This window comes from Lutra lutra, chromosome 1 (assembly GCF_902655055.1).
Source record: "Lutra lutra chromosome 1, mLutLut1.2, whole genome shotgun sequence".
Lineage (NCBI taxonomy): Eukaryota > Metazoa > Chordata > Mammalia > Carnivora > Mustelidae > Lutra > Lutra lutra.
In genome coordinates, this window is record NC_062278.1 from 12,427,650 (window position 1) to 12,443,318 (window position 15,669).

General features: G+C 39.0%; 1 protein-coding gene across 1 annotated transcript in view; it reads left to right on the top strand.

Annotated features, from left to right (window-relative positions):
- Nucleotides 1-15,277, top strand: part of SYNJ1 (synaptojanin 1) — an 85,313-nt gene extending 70,036 nt beyond the window's left edge. The window contains 7 exon segments of the mRNA XM_047720956.1: nucleotides 1,397-1,444; nucleotides 2,704-2,742; nucleotides 2,874-2,944; nucleotides 4,999-5,107; nucleotides 5,342-5,559; nucleotides 9,762-9,785; nucleotides 12,230-15,277. Of these exon segments, the coding sequence (XP_047576912.1) occupies nucleotides 1,397-1,444; nucleotides 2,704-2,742; nucleotides 2,874-2,944; nucleotides 4,999-5,107; nucleotides 5,342-5,559; nucleotides 9,762-9,785; nucleotides 12,230-13,033 (1,313 nt within the window). The 3' untranslated portion in view covers nucleotides 13,034-15,277.
- The last annotated feature ends 392 nt before the right edge of the window (nucleotides 15,278-15,669 follow it).

Genomic DNA, 15,669 nt, shown 5'->3' on the forward strand with positions numbered 1-15,669 from the left:
GTTATACAGATTTAATTCCCCCAAATCACCTTAATTTCAAAAGGAATTCAGGTATAGTAAATATAGAACATTTTCCAAGTATTTGTTTAGTGATGCTCTAGTACTTTCCTTTTCTAGGAATTTAGCAAATCTGGTGATTAGCAAAATTTCCTAGCAATGCAAATTGAAGCTATAATTTTCTGAAATATATCTTTCATTTCGCATGGCTTTATCATAACTTGTCATAAAACTCATGCTTCACTTTTTTTTAACATGAGAATGATTTTATTTTTTTCAATAAGGAAATTTTTATTAACAAATGGATCTTTTTAAAAAAAAGTGTACTTTGGTTTACATGAAAATTTCTCACAAAAGTCAGTTAAATGTGTGTATTTGATAAGTTCATTTAATCTAGTTCTCAGGAGAGGATGAGCCAAGTGATCATAGTTCCATAGAAGAGCCTTTAAAGATCCACTGTTACTACTGTTAAGGCTCACTCCCTATATGTGTGTGGTCATTCTAATTCCACTCTGGCTGCCTAATGCCGTTGCTGACCGATTCACATGTTATCCCAGGTTGTCTCTGCTTATATGTAGATCTTAAGGACTTTGTATAAAAAGTACAGCTCAATTATTTCAGCCTGACAGCTTCTGCAGAATGCTGCTGGACTATAACTTTTCCACCGACTTGCAAAAAAAACTTTAATTTTTCCCATTTTAAACTCCTACTTTTATTTATATTTTTATGATAACACCTAATTATCCTCTTCCTTCAATTAGGAAAGCAACCGGCAGAAAATAAATAAATTTTTAAATGAATTTGTGAAGTTATAGCAAACTTAACTTAAAATCTGACTTAGTTTTTAAAAATTGCTTCTTTTCATAATTCTTTTGTAGGCAATGTTTGCACCTTACTTTTTGAAACCTTTAAGGCAGTAACTTAGAGAAAGTCATTACAGTACCTTTAGAGTTTTCTTAAAATAGTGCATCAAAAACTAACTTCTAAGAGACTAATATAGTCCCATAGAAATTTAAAATGAAATTGATCTGTGATTTCCTGTTCCTTTTTGACTGTCAAATATTAGAGCTTTTATTAGTGATTTAACTGTGAATATAATGAGATGATCATAAAGCCAAGGCTTTCATTAAGAGATTTTAAAATTCCCTAGAGCTCGTAACCTGATGTAAAAAAAAAATTGTCATCGCCTTTCTATCCTGTTTGAGGAAGGGGAGGACTGGAGTTTCGGCTAGGCTTCTGAAGTCACTTTGGTTTGTATTAATATCTTTGAAGAAGTTAAAGCAGTGAAAGAACCTTTTAGCAAAAGTCAGTTGGATGCAGGAATTATTTTGTGTGCCTGCCTTTCGTTCTGTGCTGTGGGCCCTGAACAATATACAGCTTCTGTTCTTTCTCTGAAAAGGTGTTGGAGCCCCTCCCAGTCCTGGGGCAGCTAGGCGAGAGATGGAAGGTAACAAGACTTCTGCATCATAGAAACGGACCTCTCATCTCACTGCTAAATGTCAGCCACCCCAGTGTGTTAAAGGCACACTAAATCTGTCCTTAGTCTGCCCGCCCGTAAACTTCCCCTTCCTCCATGTACACCGTGTAACCTCGTACTTCCTCTCTTCTCATTCCGTGTTGTGGATAGTTTCTAACGGGCTACCCATTTAATTACCCTGTGATTCTTATGTTGTATTGCACTCTGTTTTGTATATATTTCATATCTACTTAGGAGGTGGAATTACTGTACAGTGTTATTTTAAGAAAAATGCCTTTCAAAATTATTTTCAAAGTCAAACATTTAGAAATGTACTATACCAACTCTGCAGTTTTAAAAATTAATAATTATCATGAAACCCTATTAATTCAGGTCCAAGAATAAGTATTTCGTGGGTGATTTCAAATAACATAAATTTTTTATGTATAATGATACTGAACTAAATTTGCTTAAAAGACCATTAAGACTAAAAGTCATTCATTAAGATTATAGTTATCAAAGGGCTGATGTATTTAATATGACAATTGCACTTGAATTTCCTTTAAAAAATATTAAATTTGAAATGCCACCCATAATAGTCCCCCATGCTCCTTTTGGCCCCCGAGTGATTTATTTCATTTCATTTGTCTAGGTCTAGTATCTTTCTAGTGAATTTGAGCTGCATATTAACACTGTCTTCCATAAGGCAAATACTTAGTTGTGAGATGTGCCTGCCTTCTACTTTAATCAGAGGATTTTGTTGTAGAACTCTAAAATACCTCATCATAAGATTCCTTTATCCATAGTGATAGCTACAGCACGAAGCTCTAAAACAGGGCTCTTAGGAGCCCCTGATATAACCTGGAAAATGCTCCGTATGCTGGGGAGCAGAGGTAGTAGGGTCACATCTTGTCACCATTCATACAAGCTGACCTTATATTTTCAAGGTTCACAGGAGAGAACTCTGTTGGGAAGGTCACCTTAGAAGTCACCCTGTGCGTGAGAGATCAGACTGAGGGCTAAGTTGTCTCGCATGAATGTCAGTCTGAGTATTCTAATTTTTCTCTCTTTTGGGGCATGTCCTTCAGGACAGATAGTAGCCTTCATCATTATCCAAAGCAGTGTACCTTTGGTTCCCATCTCATGCCCGCATCTGTGCTGGTAATGAAACAGAACAGCCAACTGATGTTACGCAGTGTTGCTTGATTGCTTACTTATGACTCATTTCTTTTCCCCTTCCTGCTTCAAAGCACCCAAAAGCCCTGGAACAACACGGAAAGATAATATAGGTAAAAACACTTGAATTTAGCTACTTAACCTTAAAACTGGACCATGTAGACACTTGGGATAGAAGTACATGGGTTCTTATTTCTTTCTTTAAAAAAAAACTTAAGTACATGGTGTGATGTCTTTTTTTCAGGACGCAATCAGCCTTCTCCTCAGGCAGGACTCACAGGCCCAGGACCCGCTGGATACACTGCAGCCAGACCGGTAGGCAACACCTAGCCCGGGGGCCTGTGGGTTTAGGGTCTGGGTCCCGGTTTGCTGTCAGTCAGGTGTGTTATCTCGGAAAATCACGTGTCAAGGCCTAGTTTCCTCAACTCTAAAATGAGGGAATGGCACTTGATGACCTCCAGGGTACCCTTTAAGGATAACATTAACTCTTCAAAGATAACAAACACCCAAAGAACAAATAATCCAATCAGGAAATGGGCAGAAGCCATGAACAGACATTTCTGCCAAGAAGACATCCGAATGGCTAACAGACACATGAAAAAGTGCTCAACATCACTCGGCCTCAGGGAAATACAAATCAAAACCACAGTAAGGTACCACCTCACACCAGTCAGAATGGCTAAAATTAACAAGTCAGAAAAGACAGATGTTGGTGAGGATACAGAGAAGGGGAACCCTCCTACACTGTTGGTGGGAATGCAATCTGGTGCAACCACTCTGGAAAACAGTATGGAGGTTCTTCAGAAAGTTGAAAATAGAGCTACCCTACAAGCCAGCAATTGCACTACTACTATTTACCCAGAAGATACAAATGTAGTAATCCGAAGGGGCATGTGCACCCCAGTTTTTAGAGCAGCAATGTCATAGTAGCCAAACTATGGAAAGAGCCGAGATGTCCATCAACAGATGAATGGATATAGAAGATGTGGCATACACAGACACACACACACACACTGGAATACTGTGCAGCCATCAAAAAGCCAAAAATCTTGCCATTTGCAACAATGTGTTTGGAACTAGAGGGTATCATGCTAAGCAAAATAAGTCAATCAGAGAAAGACAATTATCACATGATCTCTCTGATATAAGGAATTTTAGAGGCAGGGTGGGGAGATCATTGGGGGAAGGGAGGGGAAAATGAAATAAGATGGAATCGGGAGGGAAACAAAGCATAAGAAACTCTTAATCTCAGGAAACAAACTGAGGGTTGCTGGGGGGTGGAGGGGGAGGGATGGGGTGACTGGGTGATGGACAGTGGGGAGGGTATGTGCTGTGGTGAGTGCTGTGAGTTGTGTAAGACCGATGATTCACAGACCTGTATCCCTGAAACAAATAATACATTATATGTTAATTTAAAAAAAAGTGAGATGCTAGGTACAAGGTAGAGCAAATGATTCTCTGAAACTAAGACTGTAGCCATCAAGGATAGTAGGTGATGTGTTTTATTGCCATAGTGTTAACTGACACTAAACCAAAGCTTTGTGTTTTACAGAAAAGTCTTTAGAAATGTAGAAAAATTCATGGTGAATAAAGTTTCATAAGAATTTTCCTTCCCTAAAAAAAAAAAAAAAAATACACACACACACACACACACACACACACACACACACTTTATTATTTGAACAAAAGTGATGTCCTTCAGTAATTATGGTCCCTAAATAACTTAGAATCTCAAAGTTTATGAGAAGGCAGTGTGTTTGGGCAGCTTTTTAAGGTATTACCTGAGTAATTAATGAGGATAGAAAGTCACCCCTCAAGAGGAAGAATTTTATAACCGGATAGCAGGGAGAACATTTATGATAGGAGTCCATGTACTAACTGGTTCTGAAGGTAGGAAGAGTAGGGGCGTGGATAGTGCCACAGGGCTTTTCCCTTCCCTGTAAATCTGGGGTTTTCTGTGTTTAGCCTTTGTACTCATACACATGAAATTACTCTAATATTTACCCAAATGAACATTTTCTCTGGGATCTAACAAGTAAGTAATAAAAGAAGACGGAAACCAGAACCAGTGGCTTGTCCAGTGGTGCCTGCACTGGATGGGGGCCCTTGCTTAGCAGTGGGACCCTGGAGCTGGTACTCTCTGGAGAAGAGCAGGGGCTGCTTCTGATGAAACCGCTTCTAATTCCTAGTAAGAAATGGACAGAGCATTTCTGAGACAGAAAACTTTGTCTTTCCTGTTGTAGCTGTCTAGTTAACACCCACCCTAAAAGTCCTTTACCGCATATAATATTACACCCCGCATTAAAGTGTCTGTGTGGGGGGGTGCCTGGGTTGAGTAAATGTCTCAAATGTTTTTTTCCCATTTTTAGACTATTCCGCCCCGTGCTGGAGTGATCAGTGCCCCGCAGAGCCATGCTCGGGCATCTGCTGGCAGACTGACCCCTGAAGGCCAAAGCAAACCACCAGAAGTGGCGAAAGGTAGACCCTATATTAGAAATTTTAGTTTCATTCTGAATTTTTTCACGTGTCCTTTTCCCCGCCTCTCACCTTCGGCAACGTACTCAAGTAGGGATACCCTTCCTTCTCCCTGCAGCAAGAAATGAGGCTGCTCGGTGAGGGAGCGGGGGACTAGAACACCCCAACACCTCGCAGAAGGAAGAACAGAATGCGGTTTTCTAGAAAATACCTAACATCTGAAAATTCATTGTGTAGGGTCCGTTCTTCTTCCTGAACCGCTGAAGCCTCAGGCTGCCCTTCCTGTGCAGCCTTCTCCGTCCCCGCCTGTTCAGAAGCTGCAGGAGCCTCTTATCCCTGTCGCAGCCCCTTCGCCTCAGTCTGCCGCCCAGCCCAACTTGGAAACGCCGCCTCAGCCACCCCCTCGCAGCAGGTCGTCCCACAGCTTGCCTTCGGAGCCTTCGTCACAACCACAAGTAAGTTCCGCGGATGAACAAGGTCACCCTAAAAAGCCTCTGGCGTAGCCTTCGCTGAGATCAGGGGTTCTCAGAGAGCAAGCTTGAAATTGGGGTCTTGGGGGCATTTCCAAGTGTTTCCCAGGCTGTTTTATCTTGTTAACATTTACAGTGTTTGTGACTTTTTCATTTTTTTAAATGCACATTTTACTTTAGATAGTTAATATACTAGGACCAATAGGAGTGTATTTTTCTTGTTGTTCACGGCTAATATATTAGTTTTGGCTTTCACTTTCTGGAGAGAGATGCCTTACCATTTGGCAGTGTGGTGAATTTCCAGCAAGCAGAGAATAATCCTTTCGTTCCTCCAGCAGCAAGTGGTAGTCCTTCTCTGTGGTGGAGCTGGCCCTGGGGTCCTCAGGTGTTTCCGGGTCAGTCATTGGACCAGTTTAGATGTTTTGGCTGTGTGCTCAATGACCAAGTAGAAACCATCCAGAGAATGAGGTCACCTCATTGGTGTTGCTCAGAAAGCATTGCCATTGCCTTCGTGGGTGAAAATCAGAAGATCACAAGGACTTTTGCTCTGCCGGCCTGACCTCACACTGGAAAGACTTGTGGTGTGTACATACAGTTATTTTTATACAGGGATTGTCATGCAAGTTAAATTGTTCTACTTTATTGGATGCGATTTTACTTTGTTATATACATTCTAGTAAAATCGTTAAAATTCATGCTTAGTAAGAACACTTTTTGTTGTCCAGCCTTACAATTTATTTTATCCCAAAGTTTTAACTTGAAAATGCCATCAAGACCAAAGAAATGGGTAAAGCTTTAGAAGTCTGCTTTTAAACTATGTGAAGACCTAAAATACACAAATAGTACACATGGCAAATGCCCCTTAGGCACATTTATAAATAATAGTTTGTATCTATTTTTACAGATATCTGGAGATGTCAGCTAGTAGGCAGAAGTCAACAGCCTCTTGGGCTTCTATGTGCTGAAAAACAGATATTAAAGTAAACATGAGTCTTAAAATGACTATTGTTAGCACTCACCTCTTTCCCAGACAATTGGTCACCTTTGTAAAAACTGAAGAAGTATATATAATTGAGAGAACTAAAATGTTCTCTTAAGCTGATCAATAGCATAAAGTATTCTACATTTTTTAGTTCAGAAAATTGAGGACGTCAGTGATACATAAAACACTGTAGAAATCCTTCAAACCACAAATGTCCACTATTCCTTTCTCTCTGCCAATCCCCTTTTAGTGGGTTCTGAATTTTTCTTCTCATTTTCTTGTAATGTGTACTCTTGTTTTTTTTGTTTTGTTTAGTTTTTATGTAATTGGAGGGCAGGGTGCCTGGGTGACTCAGTCGGTTGGGTGCCCGACTCTTGCTTTTGGCTTAGATCATGACCTCAGGTTCTTGAGATCCAGCCCCATGTTGGGCTCTGCACTCATGGGGAGGCTGCTTGAGGTTCTCTCCCTCTCCCTCAGCCCCTTCCCCATGCGCACACACGCACCCTGTCTTTCTCTCTCAAATAAGTAAATCTTAAAGAACAGTTTTTTTAACTTTATTCGAATACCCAAAGGAATGTTGAATAAAATTTTTTTAGATGTAATTGGAGGGCAAAAAAATTTCAAACTAGCCATCTTAGAGCTTTCTACTACTTTTTTAAGAGAGGAAGTGAGCCTCTATTTTATAGTAAAAGTGAACCTTAATTCCTAAGTCTGTAACGGTTTAAGTATTCTTAGACCAGTATGAACATAGATACAGTACTCTGGAAAACTTGAGAAAGAGCCAACTGTTCAGTAAGATTTCAGTTTTCAGTAGAAAATAACATGGATGTACCATAGGGCGAATATTCCCATGACTACTGCATTAACATTTTCTTAGGTCATTTTCTGTTGTTTTGATTTCTCTTTTTCATTGGAATGGGTGGGTGATTTGGTGGCAGACAGCATGTGCTTCCTGTGTGGCCTGGTAGAGAACATTCTCCTCGAATCTTGTATTATCCACTTCTTTGAAACTACCAAAGATGTCTGTTTTAAATTCTAAATATTCTTTTTACTTTAGTCATTAATACCAGATTCCTTCAAACATTCATTACACACACACAGTTTTCTCTCTTGGGGGAGCAGAGGGTCTTGTTTGTGTGCAGACTTGTCTTTGGAAAGGATCACAGAGTTAAGAATTTCCTCCAAGGAGAGGAGAGTGCTGGGGGGATGGAAGGAAGGGAAGCATTTTACCTTCTCGTACCTCTTGGATTTTGAACCATAAAAATAATGCCTATTAAAAAAATAATAAATGCCTAAAATTTAAAAATCTCCCAGAGCTATAGGTTGAAAATGATAAGAATTTAAAATATGACATATCTGATATTTTGGTGATATGTGAAATCGTCTTAGAATTGAACACTTGGGGCGCCTGGGTGGCTCAGTGGGTTAAGCTGCTGCCTTCGGCTCAGGTCATGATCTCAGGGTCCTGGGATCGAGTCCCGCGTCGGGCTCTCTGCTCGGCGGGGAGCCTGCTTCCCTCTCTCTCTCTCTCTCTCTGCCTGCCTCTCCATCTACTTGTAATCTCTCTCTGTCAAATAAATAAATAAATCTTAAAAAAAAAAAAAGAATTGAACACTTGGTAATTTTTACAAGTCTTTGTTATTAATTCTGCCCCAAATCTACAAGGTATTTAGAACATAAAAACATACATGGCCCAGCTTTCCTTTTTATTATTATTTAAATGGTCTTTGACTCTATAATTTTCTACAGAGAAGATTTGTCCAATGCAGATGACTATATAACATGTACAAAATGTAAAAATGCCTTCCTTCTCTGCCTGACATCTGGCATCTTAGTCATCTGATTGTCATCTAAGAACTGGAAGTTAGGAAATTCAACCAGAGATAAAGGAACAGCCTCACTGCTATACTGTTGTCATGAGAGCTGACAGGGAGGGAAGAGACCACGTAAGAGGCCACATAGGAAATCTCAGCATTCTGGATCTATTCAATACCTCCTACCTTCTTCTCTCAGTGCCAAAGCCAAGACACGTAGCCCTGACATCATCGAAAAAGTACTTGTTTAAATTCAGGAGTCTTCGTGTTTAGTAATCAGGAAACTCTGTTCACGTTTAATATACTTCAGAGTGGTGACTTCCTCAATTGTAAAAATGAGTTTTGATATTTTAAAATAAGGTAAGCTTTAGATATTGGGGAAGATTTGCTCAAAACTGTTTTTGAGACTACTGTATTAAAAAAAATACCGCTGTGTTATGGAAAGATGATTTCATTTTTAAACAACAAAAATAGGCTCCGGTTTTTTATTTTGTTGTACCTTACCACTAATAAATTCTGAGGTGAATTAATGATAGTGTTACCATCCTTCTAAAAATTTGCTTAATATAGAATATGCCTGGATCCTGGTCATTTTGTTAAAATAAATACTGATTTTTCAATAGGGTAGTACCTTTGCAAAGTGGTGCCATTTTATACATTTTCTCTCATGATGATAACCCCATGGGCTATCTTGTGGCTGTTGTCCTCTTCCTGGGCGGCCATAACAAAAACGGGGTGGCTTAAACCACAGAAATGTGTGTTCTTAGAGCTTGGAGGCTTGAAGTCTGAGATCAGGATACCAACACAGCTGGGTTCTGGTGAGGGTTCGTTTCCCAGCTTGCAGACTGCCTCTCCCAGTGTGCTCTCGTGACCCTTCCTTGGGCCTTCCAGAGGGGGAGAGAGCCCGCTCTCTGACTTGTCCTTTCATGAGGGCACAGATCCCTCATGAGTCCCCTACCCTCCTGGCCTCATCTAACCCCAGTCACCCCCCAGAGGCCCCACCTCCAAACACCATCCCACTGAGAGTTAGGGCTTCACCGTAGGACTTGGCAGAGGCAGGGGGACATTAGACTGCTTTTCTTAGAGATCCCAAAGCCTATTTGGAATATTGCTTTTGTAGGAACAAAATTTGGAAGTGGCTAGTCATCCGCCTCTGACAGAACTGAAGTTTGAGCCCTAATTTAATGATACATTTTTTTAATTCAAAATTACAAAAGAAATTAGAGTCGTCTCTTGAACGCATGCCGTGACCTGCACGTTTTGCTGCCCTCGGGTTCTGTGTATAATACAGACATAAGAGCATTTTGAAGACTGAATTGTTAGGGTTGCCGGTTGGTCTCAGATTGTCCTCCTAACGCTCTCCTTTGATGTCTGTGTTCCCTTTCTCAAAGCAGGAGCAAGCATCAGGGTAACAGGTATTGGACTCTTTCTCAATCTTCTCTGTGCTTTTCATCTGTCTTAGCACATTAGATGTATGAATCTTTTGCTTCATACATCTAAAGTCTCACCCATTTTTAAAACCACCTGTCCACATTAATAAATTCTATTATCATACCATAAACCTGCTTTTTTTTTCTTAGTATTTCAAATTTTTAAGAACCATTTTAGTTCTTGTTAATGCTTTACCATTTTTTTTGCTTTTTTTTTTTAATGAAAATTAACAAAACTAAAAAGTATAACTCCAAGAAGGTAAGCTTTAGGTATTGGAAAGTCTGTTTGGCAAGACCAAACTGGGTCTTGGTTTTAATAATGGCATAAGTACATAAATAGAAAATTCAACCTTTTTTCTTAGGGTTCTTTTGGGAATTTTTTTTTTTTTCAAAGAATTTTACTAACAGGATTATTTTTGGTAAGGAAGAACTGATGATTTGGAAAGATAAAAGTTAATATTATAATGGGATTATTTTAAGATCCTTCCAACACCTTTCTCTGTAAAGGTACCATCATTTAAAAAATGTTAATTCACAAATCCTGCTGAAATTATAACTTAATTCTAATACAGTGAATGGTGGTGTGGCTCTCATTGTAATTTCAAGTGTGATTGGGTAAAATAATCCTGCTTCTGTCAAATTACCCTTAATATATTTTGAAAACAAGTTTTTTTATATATGAAAATAAAGATACTTAAATGTAGAGCATTCATTTGCCAAGGGCCTGCTATTCTAAGTTGTGCAAAGCATAAAATTCTCCTTTCTGTGTTGTGGACTGTTCATCCGCCATGGGAGAATTGGGTCCCAGACCCTATTGGGTACTCCCATTTTGTTGTATTAATCATAATAATCCGGAGATTATGGGTAATATAGAGTTAATTATAATTTTTTATGTCTCTAACAGATTTCTCTTAAGCAAATTTTCATATATAAATATGGTTACCTTTAATACACTTAGAATACAGTTTTGAATCTGTTAAAGGTTTACTTTTGTACAAATTTACTATCATATTAAGTTGAAGATAACATACTTGTTCATTCAATTGTTAAGTATGTCCTAGGACAATTGAATAAAACAGTTATATACTTGAAAGTTACTCACTTAATGAAATTATCCATCATTTCTTTGTACAAATGAACAGCCTTCCCTGGGGTTAAAGTAGCAAGTTACTGTTTCATAATATGCAGTTATGTTTCAGGGGAAAAACTGCTGTTCTTTTTTTCAACACAGTTCGTGAACATTTAGTTATTTTGACTTCACAACTATCTGAATTCATTTCAAGTAGTGCTCCATTTTGTTACTTGCAGGGCTTGAGCTAAAATTCTCCCTCCCCTGTCCTTTCCAACCTAAAGTTTGTCTTCTCTTTAAATTCGACATCCGTATCCAAGTCATCTCTTTAGTTTCAATAATTATGCACAGTTGCTATTTTTTTAAATTAAAATGAGGCATCTGATGAGCTTATTTGCTGATAAGGCCAGGGTTCTCCTTCCCATTAGAAAGGTTGCCTTTGCTCGGGCCCATAGCCACGCTCCACTTCCACTGGTTTCTTTGTGAGCTAGGCACAGGGTGCACACCTGCTACGACCATGAAGTAATTCGGAACACTCCTCCTCCCACTTCACAGCCAACTCTGTCACGTAGAAAGGACTGTGTTGCACTCATCTCGGTTTTAGAGTTCACCAAATAGATAATGGGATTTCCCCCCTGCTTTTAAACGGTCACTGGGTATGATTATTAATAAGCACGTCTGTTTTGGAACATTTTATCATAAGATGAAGAGGGTCAACTGAGGAATATTGTCACATTGTTCAGTCTATGAAGGAGAACTTAAAAGGCAAAGAATGCTCTGAAAATTCTTTTTTCCAAATAGAAAAGATGCGTTGTCTTTAGCTTATGAATACAAATATACTAATAAAATTCATTTCATTCGTAAAGTTGAGTTTCTGTAGTAACATTAACTTTAAATGAAAATATATTTAAAAGAACAATGAAACCACATCATCATCATAGATCGGTGTTGGAAGTCTAATGTATAGATTTAGCGTAAGTTCTGGATATGGGTTTCTGAAGTTTGTGCTAACATTTGATAGAACAGGGCATGAGCAAAAGTCATTTGCTAATTCTGTACCTCCATTTTACCATATTAGGACTTGCATGAAAGGAACAGTCTCTTTTTAATTTCTTCAGGGTTTAAAAAATGTGTGTAATAAAAGGGTTTATTTAGTAGAGAGTTTTTAAAGAATAAGGTTTTAGTTGTTTCATCTTACTGAAATCACCAGAGTAACAAACTACACGAAGCCGTTTTTACTTTCAAGTTTGTATACTTGCCCCTCCAGAATGAAGAATAGAGACAGGAAGCATAGGGGAGGTGTTAAAAACTATATATTACCTTTTTTTTTTTTTCTGATTATTGAGTGCTCTCTTTTCAGGTAAAAGCAAATGGAGTCTCTGCTGTCAGACTGGAATCACCTTTAAAGAGTGACCCGTTTGAAGATCTGTCATTTAATGTGCTTGCTGTATCCAAGCCTCAGTTATCTGTTCAAACATCATCTGTTCTAACTCCAAACCCAAAGGGGTTGGTTCAGTTGCCTTCTGCAACACAAAGTAACGTGACTACTTTGAGTTCTGTAAGTTGCATGCCTCCAATTCCAGCCCGGAGTAAATCCCAGGAAAATATGCGATGTTCTCCAAACCCATTTGTTACTAGCTTGAGCAGCACAAATCCTTTTACGGACAGGACCGCCACTCCCAGAAACCCCTTTAGAGCCGAGTCTCAAGAATCTGAGGCAACTTCATGGCTCTCCAAAGAAGAGCCTGTTGCTAACAGTCCTTTCCCTTCTCTGAAGCCTCTGGGTCATACCAGTAGCAAGCCCGCATCTTCACTGGATGGTTTTAAGGACAGTTTTGATCTGCAAGGCCAGTCTAGGGCAAAAATCAGCAACCCAAAAGGATGGGTAACCTTTGAGGAAGAAGAAGACTTTGGTGTGAAAGGGAAGTCAAAATTAGCATGTCCAGACTTACTGGATCATCAGCCAAGTTCACTTTCTGGCTCCAGCGCGACCTTTGATGATGACTGGAATAAAGGTACAAATGTTCCTTTCTGTGCGTTGCCATCAAGAAGACCACCTCCACCTCCTGTCACTCTGCTCCCACCTGCCACCACCCCTTCTGGAGCTCCTTTCACAACCTTGGCATCTAAGGCATCACCCACACTAGATTTTACAGAAAGATAAGGTTATGCAATAGAAAACAATTGTTTTTTTGTTTTGTTTTGTTTTTTTAGTTTGGGCAGGTTAGAGCCAAAAGAATTGGGCATTAGTTATTCATTATGTGCAATAAGTAATTGTTAAGTGCACTGATGTTGTCATGAAATACCACTATTTAATGTGTACAGAGTTGGAGTATGTGTATATTGGAAATAAGGAAAAAAAGTCCTTCTCATTAATACCTGGAGTTTTGGTGTGTTTCTGTTCAGATAAGTAAGAGAGAGTAGTAGCCACAAACAGTGCTCAAAACTACTTTCGAAAAAATGTAGTCCTTATTCAGAAATTCTTTGCCAGTCTTCTCTGAAGAAACTCAAAAACCCCAAACTTCTAGCTGGCATTTCTGCCAGCTCTTTCGTACTTGGAAACAATTGGTGTTTCCAAGTATTCACCAAAGAGCTATCAAAGTTATACTGAAACAGTTTTGAAAGGCGTGGCTTTAAAAAAAAGTGTGTGTACACACTACACACTACACACACACATATATATATACACATACACTTTTATATAATTATAAAACTCATAACTTAAATTCTAGGCTGTAACTCAGGCCAGATTTTACCTAAAAGTTCTAACAGAGTTCGCTTTTCAGTATTTCATTACTGAAAGGATGGCTATAAATGAAATTTGGACTTTTCACTGATTTTCTTTCCAAACCTAGAATCTCACTACCAGATTTTCCTGCCATTCCATCCCGCTTCCCTGAACACACACATCTTTGTTACTGTGACTCCAGCACCCCCAGATGCTTTTCTCTGGGAGGGGTTCTCGGCAGCTGGAAGCAGTCGATTTTGTGGATGGACATTCTGGCCCTTACAAAAAAGCACTGTGGCCTTATCTGTCAGGAAGGCACATACCTCCAAGTTGAATGAGAAATTTTAGAGCTAAACGCACTCCCCCTCTCTGCACTAAGGTGTATGTCGCCCTTTTCCCTCCCACACTTCATCTTTGCTGCTTTCACCCTGGAACTTCGTTGGCAGGAAGGCAGCAGCCCTCAGAATGCCTGCATGGGGGTCTACTCAGAATGCTTGGAACTGGGGAATCGGAGTGTGTGCTCTGTCCCCTTGGGAGGCTCCGTGATGCTGCTTTACATCGTGAGAGGCCACCCCTCAAATCAGCTGTGGGTTTTGTCTCCTGCACTGCCAGTATGCAACTGATCCTGCTTTTATTAATTTTATGAAGTTCACAGAATTTTTACACAATGTAGTATTTTGATACCATTCAGTAATCCCAAAAAGAAAACTCCTTGGACAATAGTTGTTTTGTTGTTTAAGTTAAAATCATCTTTACCCGGTAAGACTTATGTTAACGTTCCTTTTATATAAAGAGTTGTATATGTCCACCTAAATTCCATTGTCCACATTCAACCTTCAGAGAGGTGCATTGGGAGAATATCAGAAAATAGAATTCATGGCTAAGATTGTGTAAAATGGAGAAAAGCACAGCAAACTGCGTTGCACTCAAATACGTAAAGCAAATCTAGTAGGAAAAAAGCACTTTTCCAAATGCTCAAATGTTTATCAAAATACTATATTTATAGAAGTAATCCTCCCTCTGTTGACAGCCCAGATTTGCTGTTAGAAATAACTCTTGTGAGTTTTATATTGTGCTTTTTGAGGGTTCTAATCATTTCAGCAGTAGTATATTTTAAACAGCAGTATTACTATAAGCAGTGTGCTTCAGAATGTGAATTAACTTGTTGAAACTGTGGCTTTAACATCTATGTGATTAGTGTAAATGGTATTTGCTCTCCCTTAGCAGAATTCATTATCTACTTCACTAGTGCAGATCGCGGTTCTGTGAGCAATGTTTCCTATTGAGTATAAACTACTGTCTACAATATACATATCAGGCAGCAGCTCAGCCTTTATCAGGAAAACTATATTTGGCACGTTGCTGAAAGGGCACAGAGTTCTGAAAGTCAAAGGTATGCTGCAAATAACTAGCCATTATTCTGTGTTATTAAAATATTTACCAGTTCTGTTAAAAGCAGAGCAGACATTAGACACTAAGGATCTCTTCGTGAATTCTTTGTTCTCTATAGTAGATTGCTGTTTATATGTAAGAATTTTATTGCTTATGTGGCATACAATATTTATAACTATATACTTTATAGAAATACAGTATTAAAGTCAGTGGTATACCAACATTCTGTACATATCCTGTGAAATGTGCTGTCATATGAAATAAATATACGTGTCTTTACCATGCTGACTGCTCTGCTCAAGAGGGAAGAATTTTTCTCAGCCACTTTCTTTGAACTTTTCGTATCCAAGTTTAATGACAATTGGGGATTAACTTGCATTGTCAAATCAGGTTATTTTAATTCAAGACCCTGTTTCATCTGTTTCACTTCTCCATGTAATACTCTAGAAGTAAGAAGACATTCTGAGACTATAAATCATCATTAAGAAGTCCATGCACTTACTCTGTAAGAGAGGCCCTCATTCCAAGTCTTCTTGGCTTGAAAATAACACTGAAGCAGGAACGATGATTTTTTCACCCACAGCAAAAGAAACAAGTGGGGGGAGAAGGGAGATAGGCCAAGGACAGCCAGGCATAAGAGACTGACCTAAGAAGACCCAAAGTGCAAGGCCAAGGCTAGT